This window comes from Mus pahari, chromosome 1 (assembly GCF_900095145.1).
Source record: "Mus pahari chromosome 1, PAHARI_EIJ_v1.1, whole genome shotgun sequence".
Taxonomy (NCBI): domain Eukaryota; kingdom Metazoa; phylum Chordata; class Mammalia; order Rodentia; family Muridae; genus Mus; species Mus pahari.
Genome location: NC_034590.1, coordinates 43923774 through 43946423, shown reverse-complemented (window position 1 = coordinate 43946423; position 22650 = coordinate 43923774). Strand labels below are relative to the sequence as shown.

Genomic DNA, 22650 nt, shown 5'->3' with positions numbered 1-22650 from the left:
CGTTAGCGTGTCTGTGTCTTCCTTCTTCATCTCGTGCTTAGGAAGCCACGATGGTGAGACTTTGTGAATATAGCTTCTGACATTACTAGGAAACACTACCTCAATGGCAAACTCCAGTTCCTCCGGCTCTTAAACTCCTCCTGCTCTTTCATCCGCAATGCTTCCTGAGTGTTTTCTAGATGTATCCATTGGGACTGGGCTTCACAGTTCTGATTTTGTTTGGCTATCGTTTTCTGTGATGGTTTCGTTCTGTTGTAAAGAGAGGTTTCTTGGTGAGGGCTGAAGGCTACTCTGATATATGAAGATTTGGAGCTAGGAGCCCCTGGTGGAAGAGAAGAACTAATGAATGGCCTACTGCGCTAACACTATTTCAATTCCATGATGAACTTAGAAGGAGTGAAAGTTCCCCCCCTCCCCCGTCTCCCCTTGGTGGTTTCCTGGATTTCTGTCTAACCCATATATATTTTTCTCTTAGAGTCTAGCAAAATTGCCTTTAGATTCTCCAAAAGCTATACAGATTTGCTTAATATGAAGGAACTTAAAATTGCACATAATAAATACTATACTTCTCAATGGTTGCAGATTTAATAATATTGATAATTGTCTGAAAGAGAGGGTGAGCTACCTGAAGTTTATTAGTATTGGTGGAATAATAACATTGGTTATTTATATATGGTGTGTGAATATGGTATACAGTGTGTAGGGGTGCATGTGCAAGTATTGGTGCATGCATTCTGTGGGCTGATCATCCAATGAGATCCTGGGAACCAGTTCCCTGTCATTCCCCAGTGGGGTTACAGGGCATATAGCCATGCCTGGTTTTTTTCTCCTCTTCCTCCTCTTCCTCTTCCTCTTCCTCTTCCTCTTCCTCTTCCTCCTCCTCCTCCTCCTCCTCCTCCTCCTCCTCCTCCTCTAATGTCATATTGCAGGTCTGAACTCAAGTCTGCATGTTTGCACAGCAAGTAGATTGCACAGCTTACTGGACCACATCCCTAATCCTGAATATTGCTGATCAGTTTGTTTTTCTGTAAAATGTGGCTAGTACCTAAATGGCAGAATTATTAAGAGTGCTGCAATCCAAATACATGGATGTAATATATGACACTTAATGCCTGCGGGGTAGCATATTTTGCTTCCTCTGAAATGATCCACTACTTCTCCTCATTCCCTCCAAACAGAGACACCAGAAAAACAAACAAACAAATAAACAAGTTCTAGGTGTTCCTAGTACTAGTCAGTGAATCAACAAGTCATGTATACATGAAGGTAAAGCCACTGATGGGAGACACTGTAGACATAGCCGAGAGAGCAGGGGGCATGCAGATTGCCAGGACTGTGCAATGGTGCCCCCCCCCCCGTATCTACTCCTATAGCCCAGGTTCTAGGACACCATTTGTACACAAAAGTACAAAAATGCAGAAATTATAATAATCTCCACATTTTCCACATTTTCTCAAAATTATATATTCACTAAGAGAGAAACATCTGCCTTGAAATGAATTACCTGATGTGAAGTTTTCAAGAGATGTAGACACCAGGCCATTATGGCAGCATGGCCCCTCTTAGTCACAGTGCAGTGCCTAAAGTGTTTTGTTAGTGACCATTCATTTGAGGAAGTCAGTGTTATGATTTTCTGACAAGTTGGGCTAACAGGGTCTTCTGATTGTGTCCTCATTAATATTTCTCAAGTGACCTGTCAAATATGCAATCTCTCTATATATAAAATATATATATATATTTACATATATACATATACATATATATACATATATATTCATATATATGATTTAAAGAAACCTTTTAATTTGGCCTTATTTGGTAACTATCCGTAAACTACATGTGCTATGATGACTTAACTGACACTGGTATTGTTTGTCCCCAGCACGTTTAACTGGACGGTCCCCTTCCTTTCACTGCTGGCCTGCTTGATTCTGGCCATCACCACTGTCATTTTGTACTTCATCCCTCTACGGTATATCATTCTACTCTGGGGTAAGTCTGACACAGTCCTTTGGCTAGTAGGCAGTTCCAGGTAAGAACAAATTACTCATTTTTAAAGTACAATCATAAACTTTAAATGTGCCCCTGTTACCAATTAAACATGAGATTAAGGAAAACATTTGGGGAATGAAAACTGCCAGGGCCTTTCTGCAAAGGCCAGTTTCATGAGGTCTCAACATGGATATTTATAAGCCCTGTGCAGAATCACAACCAAATGAAACTGTGATCAGGCTTGCCATTTCCCTTTAGGCTTTCCTGGTCGTAAATCCATTTGAATAATATATGGTTGCAGACTAGTAACTTTCCGGAAACGCTGTGGTTCAAATGGTGGGCAAACACCTGCATCTTGCCCTTTATATCCAGTGAAAGTGAATCTGGACACTGCCTCACTGCTTCTGACATACCATCTCAACTACAGGAAAGAAATGAGCTAACCTCACAGTTAAATCCAGAAGCGGTGGAGTGAGGGATGGATATCTATGATTACCTAAATAACGAGTGAAGAAGAGGAAGCTATTGTGAGCAGGGGAGTTGGCGTGCTTGCATCAAGTTTAGCCACTTCTTAATAAAGCATCAAGAAAAGTGATCAACTTGACAAACACATCATGCTAGATGTCACAGCTAAGCAGATTGCTGGACAAAATAGAAGCCTCTATGTGACCCTGAACACCTTTTGGAGATGACGAAGGGAATGAAATAGGAGCAAACTAGGCGCATTGCTAGAGAAGCAAGCAGCCTTTCTTACAACTGTTACTGAAACTCATGTATTCATTACTTCATGGGATCTCACACATCAAAATATTCAGTAAAGTCCCAAACATCAGAGACTGCCTAGATGCACTCACCTGTCAGCAACAGCAGAGAGCATAGAAATGAAGATAAAAGCTACAACTATTTCTGGAAGCACCAAGAAAATCTATGAAGATAGTAAGAGTTGAGAGAACCCTGCTGGAGAAAGTCAAAGTAGACAATTGGAAATGAGAAGACCTATTGGGAAAATGAAATAACTCATAAGAATACACAGCATCAAAGAGTTGGGGAGAGTAACCTGGTCATTCTTTGTGAGGTATTATATTTGTTTTGTTGGTTGCTTGCATGCTTGTTTTCCCATTAATTAATTTATTCACATTGCATCTGATTGCAGCACCCTTCTTCTCCCAGTCTCCCCCTTATAGCTCCTGTCACATACCCCCTTCCTGTCTCCTCTGATAAGGAAGGAGACTCCTCTGGGTACCAATCCACCAATGGCACATCAAGTCACTGCAGGACTAGGTATATCCTCTCCCACTGAGGCCAGACAAGGTAGCCCGGGTTGAGGAACAGGATCCAGTGGCAGGCAACAGAATCAGGGACAGCCCATGCTTCAGTTGTTAGGGGACCTACCTGAAGTCCAAGCTGCAGAGGTGGTGCATATGTGTGTATAGCGGGGGTAGGTCCAGCCCATGTATGCTCTTTGATTGGTAGTTTAGTCTCTGGGAGCCCCAAAGTATCCAGGTTAGTTGACTCTGTTGGTCTTCTTGTGGAGTCCCTGTCCCCTTTGGCTTCCTCAACCCTTCCCCCCGCCCCAACTCTTCCATAGTACTCCCTGAGCTCCACGGAATGTTTAGCTGTTCATCCCTTTCCATAGCTGCTGGGTAAAGCCTCTTAGAGAGAGAGGACAATCACGCTAGGCTCCTGTCTGCAAGCATCACAGAGTATTGATAGTGTCAAGGACTGGCTTTTGCTCATGGGATGAGTCTCAAGTTGAGCCAGCTATTGGTTGGTCATTGCTTCAGTCTCTGCTTCATCTTTGTCCCTGTACTTCTTGTAAGCAGGACAGATTTGGGGCAGAGGATTTTGTGAGTGGTTACTATCCTGATCCCTCCACTAGGAGTCCTACCTGGCTACAGGAGGTGGCCACATCAGGCTCCATATCCATTAGTGCTAGGAGTCTCGGCTAGAGTCACCCTTAAAGACTCCCTGGAGCTTCCCTGACCCCAGGTCTCTGGCATGTCCTAGAGAAACCTCTCCTCCCCACAGCTGCAGATTTCTGTTTGCTCTCTGGACCTTCTTTCCCTAACTCTCTCCACGGGAGTTTCCTCTCTCCATCCACCCTTGATGACTATTTTATTTCCCCTTCTGAGTGAGATTCCAGCATCCTAGGAGGTGTAACTTTAAAGTGTTCTCCATTGAAGCTAGTCATAGGAAAAGCATACTCTAATTCTTCTTCATGGAGTTCTGACTTAAACATTAGGCATGATTGAAGGTCAACTCTGAAGTTTTAAACACTGCTGAATTGTATAGCTAAAGTTATTTTATTCTTCATTTCTGTAAGTATTCCTTTTCAAATCCAATTTTCTTCACAGATAGCTCGTAGAGGTTATCTTCTAACCAGATGAAATTGATAATGATAGGCCTTTGGCTACTATCTTGTTCATGCCAAGTTAAATGTCATGGTCAGTTATTAAACACTATTCATATTTGATAATTCTTCTGTGCATCTTTTCTTCCATGAAAAAGGTTGATAAAGTCTCCCCTATATCCCCTCAGAAGACTGTTTTCATGAAACTTGTCAATACCTATAACTCTAAATGTTTACATCCTATATATAATGACGTAGTATTTGCCTATAACCTGTACATAATCTCCTTTGTATTTTAAAACACCCCTTGTTTACTAATGTATAAAAGTATATAAATATATGCCAAATGATTGCCATATTTTAGTTTTAGAGAATGACAAAGGAAAACTCAGACTAACTTCAGTACAGACAATGTTTTTGGTAATATATTGGACCCCTGGTTGTCTAATACAGGGATCTGGAGTTCAGACACAGAGAAACTACATGGTTGTGTTTCCTCTTCTGATTGTCAACTTTGACAATCCTGTGCCTCTTTTCTTTTCACCCAAATCACTCTGGCTTCTGATTTTATAATCTCACATCTTGGAAGCTTTCTAACATCTCTTAGCATCCACTTAACAAAATATGTATCTACTGGTTTTTCAGTCTGTGACTGATATTGTTAAACAGTGTGGAGTTCATTTTGCTCTCATTGACCCAAATAGATCCTATCGTTTTTTTCATTCTGGTTCCTTAGTTCTACGCTAGACAATTTTTCATAGCTTACTGATGAGGTTACTAATCAGTAATGGAGTTTAAGCCTTAGCCATCATATGCCATTGCTTACCTCTTCTCTACGTACAAAACAGGCATTGCATTTTGGAATATGTTCTGCAGTTCTATTGTGACCTCTCCTTAGTTAAGGTGAGTTAGTTAGTCATTACCATAGGCTCAAAGAATACTGCTACATGTCTTTTCAATATATCTCCTTGTAGACTCATACTTTATCACATAGAAAAAGTTACAGGTATATATCTAAAACTTTGGTTGCTCCTTCAGCCTTTGTTAAGGTGTAGGTGACTTATTCTAAAAGTTACCTGGTAACTTGGGTTGATTGCCAGCTGAATTAATGTCAGAAACAAATGGGTGGCTTTAAACTTTTGAAAAGAAAATAACCAAATGTACATGCACTCAATCTTGTATTACGTACAGCAAATACTTTTGTAGAAGCATTTCATGCACACACATTAGCCAATGAAAACAGCTTAACTTCCAAACTCTGATGGGAAGTACTTATTCCTGGACTCAGAAGAGTCAGTGTGTGTTTTTGTCAGGTGAAACACTGACTGACCCTTTACTCTCTAGCTCTATACTGGGTACTGGAGGCATGTGGGTATAAAGAGTATGTAAGGAGTTCTTGAAAATATGAGCAGTTGACTCACATGCTCATAACTGTGCTCCATAAAGTTACCTGCTGTGGCCCCACTACTTCTGTATTTTGGGAGAGTGACTTTGGGAATTTCCACTAAGGGTCAGTTAGGAAGAAATTCAGAAAATGTCCCTAGCAATTTCTCTTCAGAACTTTGATGACTTGTATGATCCATGCATTTCTGCAGTCTCTAAGGGACCTTATTGACTTGTATGATCTACATATATCAAGGAGGCCTTGCATTTTCCATCATTTAATCTATGGCCTTTTTTTGGAGACGTTTCCCTTAATCCCTTTGATTCTTTTCTTCATCATGGGTGTTCTCGGTATTTCCCTGTTCTGGTCTCACACCCATGCAGTTTTTACAAGGTAGATAGAAACTCTCCATGCTCCATGTATTTTGAGATTCATGTAATGAGGAACACTATGAGCCATTAATCTTAGATATTCATTTGAGAACAGGATATCTGTCACATGAAAGGTACTCGGGATTTGACAGGATAAGCACGGCTCCTCTGTCCTACACTCAACCAAAGTGTGATGATACTCAGAACTGCACACTATGTACCCAAGTACTTGATAGGCAGTGCCATTGTATGCCATGTAGTTGTTATTGTGTTACACAAATGAAACGTGGCCACATAATTCCTTCAAGTGATTTTGTTTTCTACTGTGGGCTTCAGCTCCATTAACTGATCTATATGCCGTACACTCTGTGTCTACTCAACAATGTCCTTACTCAACGTCATACCCCATGACATGCATCTCATTTCTTTTTCTTTCCTGTTTGCTAAGAGTATTTACAGCAGCTAAATCTCTGGCTGCATCACTTCAGTTTAAAAATAAAGTCCAAAGTTAGGAATAGTATTCACTGGATCAAGACACAACTTCCACATTGGGGTGTGTGTTCCCAAAATAGTGTGTGTGTGATGCATAATAGCACAAAGACTTTTCTGTTCCTTGTGTTACTCTCTAATTGGCATCCATGGCGTTGACTCCAGTTACTCTCTATTGCTGGGTAACTGCATATTATAAAATATTTGCCTATATTATTCAACATGACCCTATAATCAATCATGGAAACTACAGAGGGAATGTTTTTATTGTAAGGATTTCATTGTCCAAAATCTTGGGCCCAGGAGGATTAAGTGATAAGCCTGAAACCACACAGTTAATACGTTCTGGACCTAGACTGGAAGCCAGGCATGCCTGCACCTTTTACTGCCCTATTCCCCCAGGAAGTTGACCAAGACTCTATGATGTCCTCTTTCTACTTGATCTCGAATAATAGATTACTTAGTAGAATCTCTCAAATCACCGAACGTAAGATACCTTAAACGGAAGCTATGCTTCTGAAACATGCAAGCTGAATACCTTGTGATTTTTTATTCCAAATTTTTCAAACATAGTCTCAACTGCATTGTGGAGTACTTCTGCCTTTATGGGTGCATCTGAGCCGCTGTGCAGGTTTGTAATCTCCTCGGTGACTAAGAATGTAGTGTTTTGATCGGCTGTGATATTATCCCTGCCTTGCTGTTCGCTGTAAAGGCTCCAGATGCGCACACTATATATAATTAACAATAGAAGATACATCTTTTCTCAATACGTCTTTGTCTCCCTTCATCACTTTGCCTTGTCTGTTTTCTTTTGCCAAAAAAGCCCATGCTACAATTAAATGTCTTTAGAATAACACAGTGAGAGTATTTTAGTTTAAAGGAGCGCTGGGGGGGAATTTTAGTTCCAAACACGAAGCTTGCTGTGGGGGTAGAGGGAAGAAAGGCAGAGTGCAGCTTTGACTTGAAGGAAAGGGGAGCACTACTGAGATCCTTCCCCAGCCCAACCACCAAGCCACCATTTATGTATGAACAATGGCCGGCTCCCATTTGCAAAGCAGATGTAAATCTGACCCCCCAAAGAAAGGACTGGAGGTTGTCATTGTGTCAGGTACAATGCCATGCAGGAAGTCTAGTCCTTAGATGAAAGCAAAGTCATATTTAATGAACAGAGGGAAACATCAAACCTTTTATGTGATGGGGACTGCTGAACTTGGCTTCTGAGTAGGAGCCATTCAGAGCAAAAACTAAGCTGAGCATTCATTCAGCATCATTGGGACAGGCAGGCCTTCAGATACCATCCTTGTTAAACAAGCACCCCGTGGCAAAACTTCAGAAGGTCACCTGGTCTTTCTGCTTCTAAAACTCAACATGAAAAAAAAAAAAGGGTTGACATTTGGTAAAAAGCGTATGAGATCTGGATAAGGCCGAGCAACCCCAAGGAACGGAGTAGAAGACAAAAGAAAGTTGGGAGGAATCTTTCTCTGCAGAGGAAACCATGTTCTGGGCATGCCCAGAAACTCCAGACACACAGCCAAAGATTGACAGAGGCGGCAGGGTCACTTGGCATCTTGAACATTGAACCTCATTCTAATTACCACTGTCGCCATCCTAAGTTAGCGTGGACTCTGTTGCCTGGACAAACACGTGTGCCAGCTCTGCAGTCCATAAATGAAGTTAGTCACCGCAGTATGATAATTTTCCAATAATAACTTTTCACAGTTTCTGCCAGCAACGTGCAATCAACATGTCAAGTTCTGCAGTGAGAGAAAAGGATCCTGTGAAAACGAATAAAGGGAGAGCTATTGCTGAAGTTCCTTTCTACCCACCAAAGCTCCCACCCTCCTTTCCCCACAGCTATGTTTGGTCCAGAGCATCCAAGCAGGGACTTGTTTTGACTAGTAGAGGCCTTTTCCCATCTGGGACATTTGTTTCCGTAGCAGAAGAGGCTCTTAATCAGTGGGTACCAAAAGAACCAATCAGTTCCCCTGTTTTAGCGCATGTTTCTGCAGCTCTGCTGCTGACATTGTAATGGGATTTTCACAGCTGAAGAAGGCAAGAGCCCTCTTTCTACAGCGCGACCCTCCATCTTTTCAGGAAAAAGTTGTTGTGAATGATGCCACATGACAGCAACTTGTGCACAATTGGAAGAACAGTGATTGTTTTCACACTAATTTTTAGTTGTGAATATCTCTCCTCCCCTACTCAGGCACGTTTTCAGAGATAGATGGTAGACAGGTAGGTAGAGCGAGTGAGAGCAAGAGAGAGGGAGGGAGCGAGAGAGAAGGAGACTGTTAGATAAATGATAGATACATAGAGGTAGGTAGGAGATATGGATGATAAAGGCATCATATTTTTGTTTTGCAGGCATAAATAAATTTACTAAGAAGCTTCGAAATCCTTATTCCATTGACAATAATGAGCTCCTAGACTTTCTCTCCAGGGTTCCCTCTGACATTCAGAAGGTATGTGATGATAGTTCACCACCCACACCCACGGGGGCACCAACACTGAGTTCTTGCCAGCCCTAGAGAACTGGAAGGGCACATGGCTGTGCTTGTGTGAGTAATTGAGATAAAGAATCAGAAAATCCCTAAAGAGCTCTTTCTGGGAGGTTGGGGGGAATAAAACTAGCCCTTCGTCCAAAGCATATAATGACTGAGGAAATTTATCCTGTAAAAGAGCTCCTTAGGAACGGAGCTGGAACTCATACTGAGCAGCTCTGGGGTTGTGAAGTGGGTCCCCGTTTTGATTACTTTCATCCCTGAAGAGAGAGAGCGAGAGAGAGAGATGAACTCAGAGGAGTTTCCTAGGCTGTGAGGAGGGGGAGTGTTGCTTATTTTCTCAGGTCTCCAGATGGCAGGCATTTTAGGGAAGTAGGAGACAAGAGGATTATTCTTCTTATTCCTCCTTTGCCCCAATTATCTCTCCAGCCTCCCCTCTATCCTCTTTCCTTGAAAGATTTAGGAATGCCGAGGTGGACAAAGCCTCTACTTTCTCTGCTACACACAGAGGAAGAGGTGGTGGGAAATCAAATTTGAGATCAATCGCGAGCATTATTTGCAGGTAATGCCCACTCGGTCCAGCAGCGTCTCAATTTTGTGGCTGTACAGAGATTAACAAAGGCACCAATAGCAGAAAGTCCCAAAGAATGGCCCCATCCAGGGTCCTGCAGACTTGCCTGCACCAAAGCCAGAGGAGGACAGGCAGGCAGTGATTTTTCTAATGGAAAAGAGTAAGCTCTGAATAGGTAAAGGGGGGGGGGGTCTCATGGCATGAGACATCATCAAGGTGATCAAAGGCACAGTCTTTTGTTGTCGGAGAGCACCCCAAATCAAGTATCGATTTTCATCATTGGGCCAACATAGCATAATTGGTTTCCCAGCATCTCCGGGTGGATTATAGACACATGGGGCTAAAGGTCTTAAGGGCCCCTTCATTCCACATTCTAGAGATTAAAATGTACACTGCGGTGGGGTTTTGATTTTTTCTTTAAGCTTTTACTTCATGACATGAACCTGCAAAAATCACATCTCTAAAGATATATATTTAGTCTCTCGCATTTACATGATATCATTGAGAAGTAATAACCTGGTCTTTGTTAGTTTTACATTTAAGATTGGTAGTTACAGTATTTTCTATCCTCCTTGAGGGGCTGGAGGTTGGCCTTCACAAAACATGAGATGGGAAGAATTTTTTATTGTTTGTCTGATTTTGACAAAGTGTAGCCTACTATGGGACTATATATAACATCCTTGGAGAATTTGGCAGAAATGCTAAAATTAGGGAGCACATGTGACCAATAACACAATAGTTTAAATAAATCCATTCTACCCCCTAGCCTATAAGACCTACACATGACAGCATTACACTTGCAATGTACCATGACATGGATTACAGTACAAGTTCACACCACATCTGTGAATAGAAATTGTTGTCAGTCTCATGGCTCTATGGTTCTGGTACCAGCCTTGGAATGTATCATCCAGGTATATTTGGCATAATTGCAGAGAGATACATATGATGAAATATTTGGATGAGGTTCATCCATGCATTAGCATGAGTCTCCCTATGCCATCAAGGGTGCTTTCTAATGACACTGTCAGTTGGCCTCTGAGGACTCCACAAGTGCTCCTGTTTATCACAGATGTTCTCGCTATTACACTGTAAGTGAAATTAATTTTAAGTGACATCTATATAAGTTTGGGGCCTAGCATCAATTTCGATATTTTGCTCCCTCTTAGAATAAATGTCACTAAAACACTGAATTTCCCCCTTATTGTAGGTCCTTTGAAATGAGCAATGCTTGTTTGTTCGTTCTATCATAACATAAGATCAACAATTCCAATAGGCAGTTACTAGGATATTTACGGCTGAAAACTGGTATAACCAAGACTAAATCAGGCAGCAGTGGTGAGCTCTGGAGAAGCCTGTCAAAGCCCATGCATCTCATTAGAAAAATCTGCTTTTAATATTTTGGGTTTCAAGAAATGATGCATGACTTCTGAAACCCTTCCTGCAATTAATCCCCCCCCCCCAAGGCCCCTTGTTTAGAAAAATGATTCATTACCTTTGAACCTTCCTTCCTTTGCTCGGCTCTGTCCTTGGGGAGCCATTAACACACTCTGTGGTGAGCTAGGGTTACCCAACTGCCAGCATCATGTCTGTGTGTTTTCACAGGTGCAGTATGCAGAGCTGAAGCTCTGTGGCGGCCACAGCCCACTTCGGAAGAAGAGGAGCACTGTCTAGGGTTCACACAGACTGAGGACGCCAACATCCAGTGTGCAGTCAATCAGACCTAGATCCTGACTGCTCTAGCGGTACCAAGGTGTCCTGAGACGGATGTTGGGTGCAGCCTTCTCCTCCCTCTCTGCTTTCTTTACATACCCAGATGCAAGCACACCTGCACACAGGTCCCTATGCATGGGTATCCCGGATTCCTGGACAACCAAACCATCAAAAGACATCAAGTCTGAGACTGTGGGAGCCTCATATCCATTTTTTTTTTAGGACGTAAAACAAGGTGTCCACATGTCTGAACACCACCCTTGAGAACAGCCAGAAGACCACTTGATTCCAGGAAGATGCTGAATTTATTTCGATACCTTCGGCAGATTTTCACTAAGAATCAGTTCTTTCCAGTTGAGGCTGGTGGCTCACACCTATCATCCTAACAGTGAAGAGGCCAAGGCAAGACAGTTCAAGCTCAATGCCAGCTCAGGAACTGTGCTATGTCAGCCTCTAACATATAGTACAAACCAACAATCGACAGAGGTTCAAATATTTCCAGTCTCCATCCCCCCATGTGTTTCACGTTCTTTTTCCCCTCTATCTGCCCTGATAATGTATATTAGAAGATGTTTAGTGATTTTCAGAATTAACTCAAATATTTAGGAATCTTTCAGCTGTGATTATGAAAGACATGCCTGTTTATTTATTTTGTTTTTGATGACCCTTTAGTATGAGATGCCAGTTCAAATCACATCTCAGTTGTTGTTGGCAAGGGCTGTCCTTGAAGGTCCCAAGGATCCACTCATTAGAATCACCCATTGGAAAAATAAGGGTTTTGTGATAACATTATGTTTCTGTAAAATGCCATTTCCTCCAACTTCACTTTTTGCTTATTAGTACAACAAGATGTTGATATGCATCCTCAGAGAGACGGTGGAGGTTGGGGCAGATGAATTAGTAGGTTCTGAAAGTATTTAGGGATATCAAAATATGGAGGGGCTTACTTAACTGAGACTCTGAATGAAATATACTCATTTCAGTTGCCTGATGTTTTGAGTAGATATTTAAAATGTTTTTGCTATCCTAATTTGCCTTTTATTTTTTTTAAGGGTCAAAATAAGATATAGACAATAGAAGCTTATTTCAAAAATACTGTTCATACCAAACAACTACCAAAAAGTCCTCTGTCGATAGTGTTTGAATCCTGAGTACCCTACAACTCCACAGCACACCCTGCCAAGTTTAAAACAATTAATTATGTGCATGTAAAAAAGTGTACACATATCTTTGTATTAAAATTATATTTAAGCTTTAAAAATCTATATTTCATCAGCATACTTGCTATGTGCAGGTTTGTATATATATTGTAAAGAAAATCTGAGGTAAGAAACCTAATTTACTTGTGTTTAGCTCCTTTTTTTGTTTCTGCATTGTAATTTAATAATCTTCAAACAAAATGTTTTATGAAAAAAAATGCCAAAGATTCTAAACTTTGTCATCTCATGCCTGTTTTACTTCATATTCTTCTTCCTGATTTCTCTGTGGCATAGCCCGATTTCTGCACGATTTGATTTACTTCAAGTTAATGAAGCTGGCTGGGAAGGAGCCTTGACGAGATTCTAAAAGCCCCAGTAAATCTGTTAGTTGTACATACAATAGATACCAGAGAACCTCTTTGTCTAACCAGTTACTCAATCTTCTGTGTAAACAATACCTCATTGTCTTGTTCCTGTCATCCAGTTTATCATAGTCTGTCATTTAGTAATGGCCCAAGGCAGACATCTATAAGCTGTCATGTGAGATATGATCAGCCATTGGAATGGAAACTTTTGGGAGCCAAATAACCCCTCATTTATTTAAATTTGGGACTCATCCTTCGTGGCTGTTAATTTCCTTTAGAATTTCTAAATGAAATAATTTTTCCAACAGGAAGGTATCATTAGTAAGACTTCTTTCCTCCGTAGCCCCAATAGAACTCACAGCATTACATTCAGGACACAAATGCCAGCTGGTATTTGAGAGCAAGACAGGGCCAACTTTTTGAACACTCTTTACTGAAGACAATTGGTAGTTGATGAAATCAACATTGCATGTAAGAAAATGAGTATTTGTTGGAAGTGAAATGATAAGATTTTTACAGTCATTATAGTTGCACAGGTCTCAGTCATCCTTACATGCCTTGTCTTAGCCCAGGATCTCAGAGAGTGACAAATAGTATAATCTAATACTTTATTCCATCTCCAAGAAGCACTTGTCATGGCACTATGGGCAGAACTACTCTCCTTGTATGCATGGGACCAAAACTAGCATGGATTTCTTTTTCCTTCCTCCACTGTTGGATATATGAAAGGAAGATTTGTTTTAACCCACAATTTTAGCAACTTCTACAAGACTTTTCTCTTTCTGAGAATTATCACAATTTGAAGTTATAGAAAGCAGTCCCTTGGCATGTCCAGATATGCCAGCATGACAGTTTGTATGCTTTGAGAAAAGTATTGAGTAAAATGCATGTTACTAAAACACCACAGCTATAAATCTGATAGCTGGTAGCCACTCTAAAGAGAAAAGAGCCAAAGGAAGGCAACATTCTCACACCTCTACAGTCCAACCTCTACAAACAAGTGCTTGGAGCCTTGTTCCCTAGTGACCCAAGATTCCTTACACAAACACTTGGAGCCTAACCCCTAAACATTCACAGAACTTTACACAAAAGACCAGTCTTTAAAACATTACTTGTGTTATATGTTAAAACTTGTTCTTTAGCAAGGTACCAAGAAATTCACCTGTTCTTCAGATATGGGCCAACCCAGAAATCCCACAATGAAAGGACCAAGTAATTTCTCCTTTACCTGCAATAAAACAATTTCCACCTGCTTGTATGAGTGGCATGATTTACTCTGTATAGAAATTCACTCACTGTTTTCTTGGAGTATATTTCAATAAATTATATATTTATGTCTTGGTCAATTATTTTATCAGTCCATAACTGTCTTTCCTATATTGGTTTACATTGGCAGTTATGACTAACAGGTAGGTAGTAAATGCTATGTGGATACTTTGAATGAACGTTGATTCGCATCCAAAACGAGGTTGGCTACAAGATGCACAATGCAGATCTATTATTCAGAGCATGTGATATCCACTTAATGGTTTTGTTGAAATTAGTAGATTACATATTCATACTGTTCACAGCTCCCTTCTTAGTCCCATACTCATGTTTATAACACTGCCAAAGGCTTGTCTTAAAGACTTGTCTCCTGAACTGGGGCCAGTGTCCTCTTGAATGTCTTTCGTTTTAGTTTTTGTGCTTTTCCCTATGTAATATAGACAGTCAGGGATGGATGTAGTATTGCTTCTTTCCTGGTAGCCATGCTGCATAATATTCCATATGTCATGGGAATGATGGGGATCTCACTGAGCTGGGTTAGTCTTCATTCATATTATCCCTTCCATTTGTAATGTCAAAGTAGATGCTACTCTTCAAACCATTCCAAGTTCTCCTACTCTGATGAGGTCACCAATGACTTTGTGCTGAGTTTTCACCTCGTGCTGCAGCATCAGTGAATTGGCGAGTGTTACCTCACGTCTCTCATTGAACCACTACTGTCATCGTGCAGTTGTTTCATTCTAACTACCAACCAAGTCCCTACCTTCTACAGTGTGTTGTAGCCAATAATTTGAGATCAAAGTTTGAGGAAATGAATTCTAGCAGATACACCAAAACATCAAAACATCTTATTTACATCTACTGTAGGTCAGAGCTCCCAGAGGCCTTGACCTACTGTTCTCTACTAGACCTACCAGCCTAAAAGCCACTCAGAAACACATGCTGAATAGCACAATCATGGACCATTTGTTCCTGAGCCTTGTTATAAGTTGCTTTTTTTTTTGGGGGGGGAGGGACCAGCAACCCAGAAAGATCAATGGTGTTCATACTGAACAATAATTACTTGCATGAGATAGAGTGCTCATTTTGTGTGATATATATGATTTCTGGATATGTCAATGACCAACTATTCAATTATGCAATGTCTTATATTTGGAGAAATTCTTACATGGCAATAGAAAATACAGTATTTATGAACTGTAAAATGACATTTTGATTCTTGTTTTCTTGTAAGTTCCCAGTTAATACATTGAACACAGATTGATATATACAAGCAAAACAGACAAAATTCCCCTGGTGGAGCCAGTTAGTAAATGGATACTTTTAAAGCAGCTAACACACTCAGATTCAAGTTTCATAAAACTCTCAATCTAGTTGCAGTGTGTGGCTTAGCAACTAGGTTGTTCAGAGAATTCTTCTAAGTAAGTTGTTGTGTTCCTGGTAAAAGCAAATGGTGTCCTAGACATTTATATTACTGCACAGTGAGAGAAAGTATAAAAGGCTAATTGGGAGACTATAAGAAATGAGGAAAAATTGGCATGTACTTGACTGGGGAGACAGTAGGGTCAAAGATGACTATTTGATTCAAGCAAACAAATGTTGATAATTTACAGGCTTCCTTCAAGTCTAGAGAGAGAACATGGAATGGGCACAAAAGCTGACAGAAGTCAAACCTGAATAGCTGATACACACAGAGATAGTAAATACTATGTCAGGTGCTACATCATTTAACTGCATGATGGCCATTTAAGTAAAATGCTTCTGAGCTATTTTTATACTAATTTGGATAAAATATTGACCCCCTTATCTCATAGACAAATATCAGTTTAGCAAAAACAGAGTTTTCAATTTTTTTAAACAAAATTTAAGAAATTTTTTAAAAATGAGAGCTTATCTCTACTACAATCTATGGGGGGAAAGTAGAGAATCCGGTGTGAGAAGAAGGTGTATAGGACCGTGGAGAAATGGCACCAGTGTTGAAGTTGAGGAGACCGAAGAGCCTCCAATGAGAGTAACAAGAAGGTAACAGAATATGAATTATGTTCTCAAAGTAGAAACACTCCATACCCAGGAAAGCATACTTCAGGACTAATGCTCAAACTGAGTAAAGGCTCAGACTGAGTAAAGGCTTGCTGGTTTTTTTTTTTTTTTTAATGTATCTTGATGACAGCATTCAGACATAGAATCATAAGGTGGTCAACAATGTAAATAATGGGGCTGTGTGAATGGCTTATTTGGCAAAGTGCCTGCTGTGTCAGCATGGGGATCATAATTTGGACTCTTGCCTCTCACATAAAAATAGAGTATGATGACCCATATATGTAAATTCAAGGCTAGGAGATAGAGACAGGTGAAAACTTGGAGTTCAGGGGATAGCCAGTCCTAGAAACAAAAATGAATCAGCACCGGATGGATTCATTGACAGACCTTGGTTCCAAGTGTAAAGGTGACTAGGGATAGTGAGCAGCATAGAAAAGTGTGTGTTGCACAATGGTAAACATTTTAAAGAACATATCAAATGTCAGTGAAATGCTTTAATAATAATAGACATAATAAAAACCACTAGATTTCTCTCTAAAAAGTAAGATGGAAAAACACCAATCTTGTACAAGGTTGCCTAGATTATACATAGCTAAAGGAATAACATTTACTCACATGTCTTAAAGAAAGTATAATCTTCATTCACAACTTCAAGAAATGTGTAAAAGAATGGAAAAGTATTCAAGAAACTCCCCCGTGAGCATAGGTGCAGTGTGAAAGGCAGAGGAGCGACTACACAGAAAACATGAAGGAAGATAGATGACGGGGTTTGTGTGTGTGTGTGTGTGTGTGTGTGTGTGTGTGTGTGTGTGTGTGTGTGTGTATACGTGTCAAAAGAATGAAGCACTTCTGGTAAGAAATGCAAAAATTGATTAGCTGCTTCTAAGACTATAGGGAAATTCAGGGTTTCAAGAATAGGCAGGACAATATTGTGAAGTGAAAGGTAACAGATAACATGTCATGGGCACAAAAATTGACAAATAGAGAAATCAAGGCCTGGATGCTGCAGATAAACACATAGATGGTAAACACACTGTATCAGAGGCTACATCATTTCAGTGCTTAGGAAAAAGTGTGTATAAAATGGTATTGGATTATTTTAATATTAATATGGTTAAAATATTGACCACTTTCTTATCTCATAGAAAAATACAGTTTAGCAAAATAAAAATTTCAGAAAGGCACAAAAGAAAATTTATTTGTACTTTGTAATAATGAAAAAGGTCAAACTATAAACAAAATTTTAATTCAAAGGGAATTCAATAATGCTTTGGAAAAGACTAGAATTAAACTTTTCTTCAAAACATTCTAAAAATAAAAATACATATATAAGAAATTACCTTTATGTGTGTTATATTATTTATACATTACATATAGTATTCTATTAGCTACATTATATTTACATATGGTTCGATAAAATATTTTTATACCAAATATCGTGAAACGTCAAATACATATCTCAAAAAAAACAAAACAAAACAAAACAAAACTGAATCAGCACTTCTTGGGAAGTGCCTATCCAAATTGCTGACAAGCATAAAAATTGGCCAACACGTTTAATGATCAGAAAAACAAAAACAAATTACTAATCACAGCTATATAAAAACAGCTACCTGGGAATTTAATGGATGCTACTAACTTAGAAAGCTATATGACAATTTCTACTAAAGTTGACCACACACACCCTGTACCCATTCCTACAAGGTCACCCTTTGGCACATAACCACAAAGGTACGGAAATGTCTAACCATTCATAATGTGAATACTTGAATTTTTCATAAATGAGGTCTATTTTTTTTTAATAATCTGTGTTAAGCTATGACTTGTAACTGTAAATGGAGTTGGCAGGAATTTTCTGAACTGCTTTACATGTGAAAATTTGAATCCACTTCGCAATTTCAAGCCCAGAAGACTCAAGGACAAAGGGATACGGAGTGTGATTTCGGTTACCTAAAGTTAAGAGGCAGGCAAAACACACCCTGACTTGTAGAGTTGAAAGGCAGAGATGAGAGACTAAGTGGCAGAGTCTACTCCTGGGCTCTTTGTAGTAATAATTCTACTATTTTGCTCTCTCTTCTGGTTGCATGAACCTGTTTACTTTACTAAATGGTGCTGCACTACAAACTCATGACATAAAATATCTGCATTTCTAGTTTTATTAAGAGAAAAATTACAGAGTAGAATGGTTTAATCCCTATTTCAGTCAAACGGAGGCTAATCATTAGTATTTAGAACATAAAAGAGCTCCATTTGTAGCTCCTACATTTTGAATATATTTCCAATCACCAATGCAAATGCACATTTAAATACATTTTAATTTTCTGTGAGGGTTGAGTCACTTCAAACAACAAAGGGTTCTCACAAAGTCTTCCTGTGTGTGTATGTTTAGTTCCACTGGTGGCACGAATCTCTTTTCATTCTTTTACTCTAAGGTTTATTAAGGCGACTTCCTCTAACTGGGCACCCACTGCACACTGTAAAATGGCTCTCTGGGTGGGGAGTGTCTGATGTAGCTTAGTGGCACAGCACCTGCCTAGCAGATCCAGGACTCTGGGTTGCATGCCCAGCATTCAACCATAAAAAATGCCACCTTGGTCTGAGGATAAGGTTTACTGTGGCTTAACATGAGCAATCTGGCTGATAAAACTTCAGGATCTCACATAGTCCAGAAAGTTTCCATTTTTACAGGTTGTAGGTATGATAACATAGCATGCCATCCTGGGAAGTTTGTCTCTCACATGTGAGATTCATTTCATCCTCCACCCCCACCCCCCCCCATCACCACCTACACCTTTCACACATTAAAGTTTGTATGGCAACAAGGCTATAAAACATGAGTACCTAAAGAAGACTATGGGTTTTTTTTTTTTTTTGCCTGTATTAAAACATAGGTTACAAAGGATAAATACATATAAACACACACAGCACACACATTTGTTTATACATATAGACTTGTCATTTTTCTACTTTTGCATATATCTAAAAAATGAATCCAAGACTACTATCAGGAATCTACACTTCCAGCAGAAATACTCAATTTGCCTTTCGCTGCCTTCCAAACCTTGCTAGCAGCTCAACCTCACTAGGCACTCAATGCCAGAAGGCAACGCATCATTATGCCAGCCAGTCTCTCTCTCTCTCTCTCTCTCTCTCTCTCTCTCTCTCTCTCTCTCTCTCTCTCTCTCTGGGATGACTTTATTATGATATTCTTTATGCCTGACAAATCCTGAGATGTCAGCTTTTCATTCACTTAACTCATTGGGATACAATCTTGTCTCATGTGTTCACATTGTTACATCAAAACAACAGGCTCAAGAAATAAAAACCATACAACATTTGCTTAACTGCATGACAGAGAAAGTGTGCATCCACTCCATAACATCAGCTATAAGCTAAATACTGCTAAATATTGGGCTTTACTTTGTTCCCTTAACCCCTTCCTCCCTAGAGCAAGTGGAATACTCTTTGCACTGCTAAGTGAGCTCATAGGTTGCAAAGCTCCATGTGCTTTATTCATGCGGCATGTTGGGCTCAGGCCAGGTCTACACAGGAGGGCTTCACAGTGGGATCTGGTAAAACAAACAGAAGATGGTATCTGTGGATGTTTGACACAAGAGTTCTCTGTGCAGGCAGATTCTACCACCACTTTCACATCATGTGTGTGTATGCATATGTATGTATGTATGTATGCATATGTATGCATATGTATGTATGTATGTGTGTGTGTGTAAGTATGTATGTATGTGTGTGTGCACGCGTGCATGTATGTCTCTGTCCTTGTCTGTATCATTCTTTCTCTACCATGTATACCTATGAGCTTCCAAGGGTTGTTCTGTCTCTCTACCATCCAATCATAGACTGTGACATAGATATGTTTTTCATGTGTGTGTGTGCATGTGTGTGTGTGTGTGCATGTAAGAAGCATACCTGTGTTTCATGCTCTGTCTTCCCAATCATTAATAACGACATCAGATAAGGTCAGCACATAACCTCAGCAAACCTTTCTTTGAATAGATTTATTAGAATTTATTAGTATTACCACCTTACAAATACGAATAGCTTTCAGCCCATCGGTTTCTCATTTTGTTCACTAAGAGTTTTAAAGGGAAGTGACATCCCTAAATCGTTTTCACTTGAGATAACACACAGATCTGATTGCTTCAGTAACCACCTCCTCACCCTGCTGGCCACAAACTTCAGCTTCCTAATTTCTTTCCGTATGTGTATGGTGTGTGAGCCCATGTAGATGTGACCATGTGTGCAGGTGTATGGGGATGCCAAGGTGCAAGTGTGGGGATCAGAGGATTGGTCCTCACCTTTCACCTAGCCTAAACAAGGCAAGCTGGTCTGTGGACTCTCATGGATTCCCTGTTCTCTTTATCACATTTCACCATGTAAGTGCTGCAATTGCAGGTTCTCATTACTATACTTTGTTGTATGTCCATTCTAGAGAATCAAACCTGAGTCCCTACACCTGAGCTGCAAACACTCTACTCACTGAGCCATTTACCCAGCACCAGCTTCATGATTTACACGTTTGAGTCAGGGTCCTGTGATAGTTATCTGGTTGATTACAACTTGTTGATGCTTATTTACATTGAGGACTTTGAATCGCAGTTGTAAGTAATCACGTTTAGAAATATTTTTGAATAATTAACATGGTCTCACTAGACCTAAGAATCTGAGCTTGCTTTCACTAGAAGCGAGCCATTCGCCTACTGTTTGGGTGCAGATCCCATCCATTGCTGGATGCAGCATCTCTGATGGCAATTGGGCTGGAGCCTACAGCTGAACACTAGGCGGAGATAAGGAAACCAGGCAAAAGAGGAAGACTTCTTATGAATTGGTTGAGCTAACTTGAAACAAATAGTGTCTCAACTTGTTAATAATGAAAGTCGGCTCTCTAAACCTATATTAGTCAAGGTTCTCTAGAGTCACAGAACTGATAGAAGGTCTTTATATTTATTGTAATGACTTACAGTCTGCCATCCAAATAACCTAATAATCCAAATAATCTGTGAATGGGAAGTCCATGAATCTAGTGGTTCCTCAGTTCCATGAGGCTAGTTGTTTTAGCTGGTCTTCTGTATAAGCTGGAATCCTGAAGAGGTAGGTTCCAACAGATGTGCTGACAAGTAAGTGCAAGCGGCAAAGAGTGAATCTTCCTTCTCCCACTGTCTTTATGTAGGCCCCCAGCAGAAGGTGTGACCTGGATTAAAGATGTGTACCACCATGCCTGGATCTGGAACTTGCTCTGCCCCAGGCTGACCTTGAACACATAGATCAGCTTCCTCCAGTCTCCTGGGATTAAAGGCATATACTTCCTTTCCTGGGCCTAAGCTTTTTATAGCCACTATGCCTCAAGATCTTCATGTCAAGATCCAAGTCAGAAACCTGTGTTTTCCAACCTCACAGGTATGTCCTCCATTTCTGGATTGTAGTTCATACCAGATATAGTCAAGTTGGCAACCAGGAATAGCCATCACAAAACCTTTAGTTTTCAGCAGGGATTTTGATAAGTCACAGCCTACTGGGGGTATTATGGATGAAAATCCCATGTGTTCTTAAGACATTTTATATTTTAAACTTTGTAATTTCATATGTCTCTCTATATATCCCAGTGATCTGTAAAATATCACCCTTATTTCAACTCTTTCACCTACGTTGTGTTTTTACCACTGAGTATGCTCTGCTGTCTTTTGCATATCCTAAAAAGGGCAATTTAAAGGAGAGAAATCTCAGAGCACTGGTTGACAACAAATTAGGCTTATGTGACAATTGAAAAGTTTACCCATCTCCAGATGCCATTCATTAATTGTTGACTATCACTCCTACAAGTTTTGGCTGACCACAAAATGCAAGGCACCAGAAAGATAAAGGTTCCATCCCATTTCAATACAACAGTGCTAACTTCCTAACGTTAACAACAGGGTTACCTTCCTAAAGACCAGATTTCTTCATTTCTGATGTGGAAGCTATAGCCCTGGATGATGGAGTGACATGGCCATGCGCATTTTATTCTTTCTACAAAAGGGCAACATGCATAAATCTTTCTAATTACATGGCAAATTAAAGAAATTGTTCTAAATTTTTTTTTATAACTCACATTCTCATGAAATTGGTGTGACTAGATAATACAATACAGTTTGCAGTAAGAACAGCAGGTTCCACCTCTATGTAAATGCTGGGGAGGGGCGGTGTCTCCCAGCTGCTAAAGCATCTCCTGCAGGAGGACCTAACTGAAGAGTGCCTGAGAGACTAAGGACTGCTGGTGTAGACAATACCAACCAATCAGGTACTGCTGTTTCGAAGAGACATTTTCTTGGAACCAATGAGGTGAGGTTGGACGGTATTAAAGGAGCTTGCTGCAGTGTTCAGAGAGCTTGCTGAAGCATTTCTCACCTGCTCA

At 40.1% G+C, this 22650-nt stretch overlaps 1 protein-coding gene across 2 annotated transcripts in view; it reads left to right on the top strand.

The window, feature by feature from the left end:
- Mctp2 (multiple C2 and transmembrane domain containing 2) overlaps positions 1 to 14281 on the top strand; it is a 221499-nt gene extending 207218 nt beyond the window's left edge. The window contains exons 21-23 of one of the 2 annotated variants that reach the window (XM_021210215.2): positions 1883 to 1992; positions 8951 to 9048; positions 11264 to 14281. In XM_021210215.2, coding sequence (XP_021065874.1) covers positions 1883 to 1992; positions 8951 to 9048; positions 11264 to 11332 — 277 coding nt within the window. In that variant the 3' untranslated portion in view covers positions 11333 to 14281. The remainder of the gene's footprint in view (positions 1 to 1882; positions 1993 to 8950; positions 9049 to 11263) is intronic. The other variant, XM_029532890.1, reaches the window with a different exon arrangement.
- Positions 14282 to 22650: the final 8369 nt, after the last annotated feature.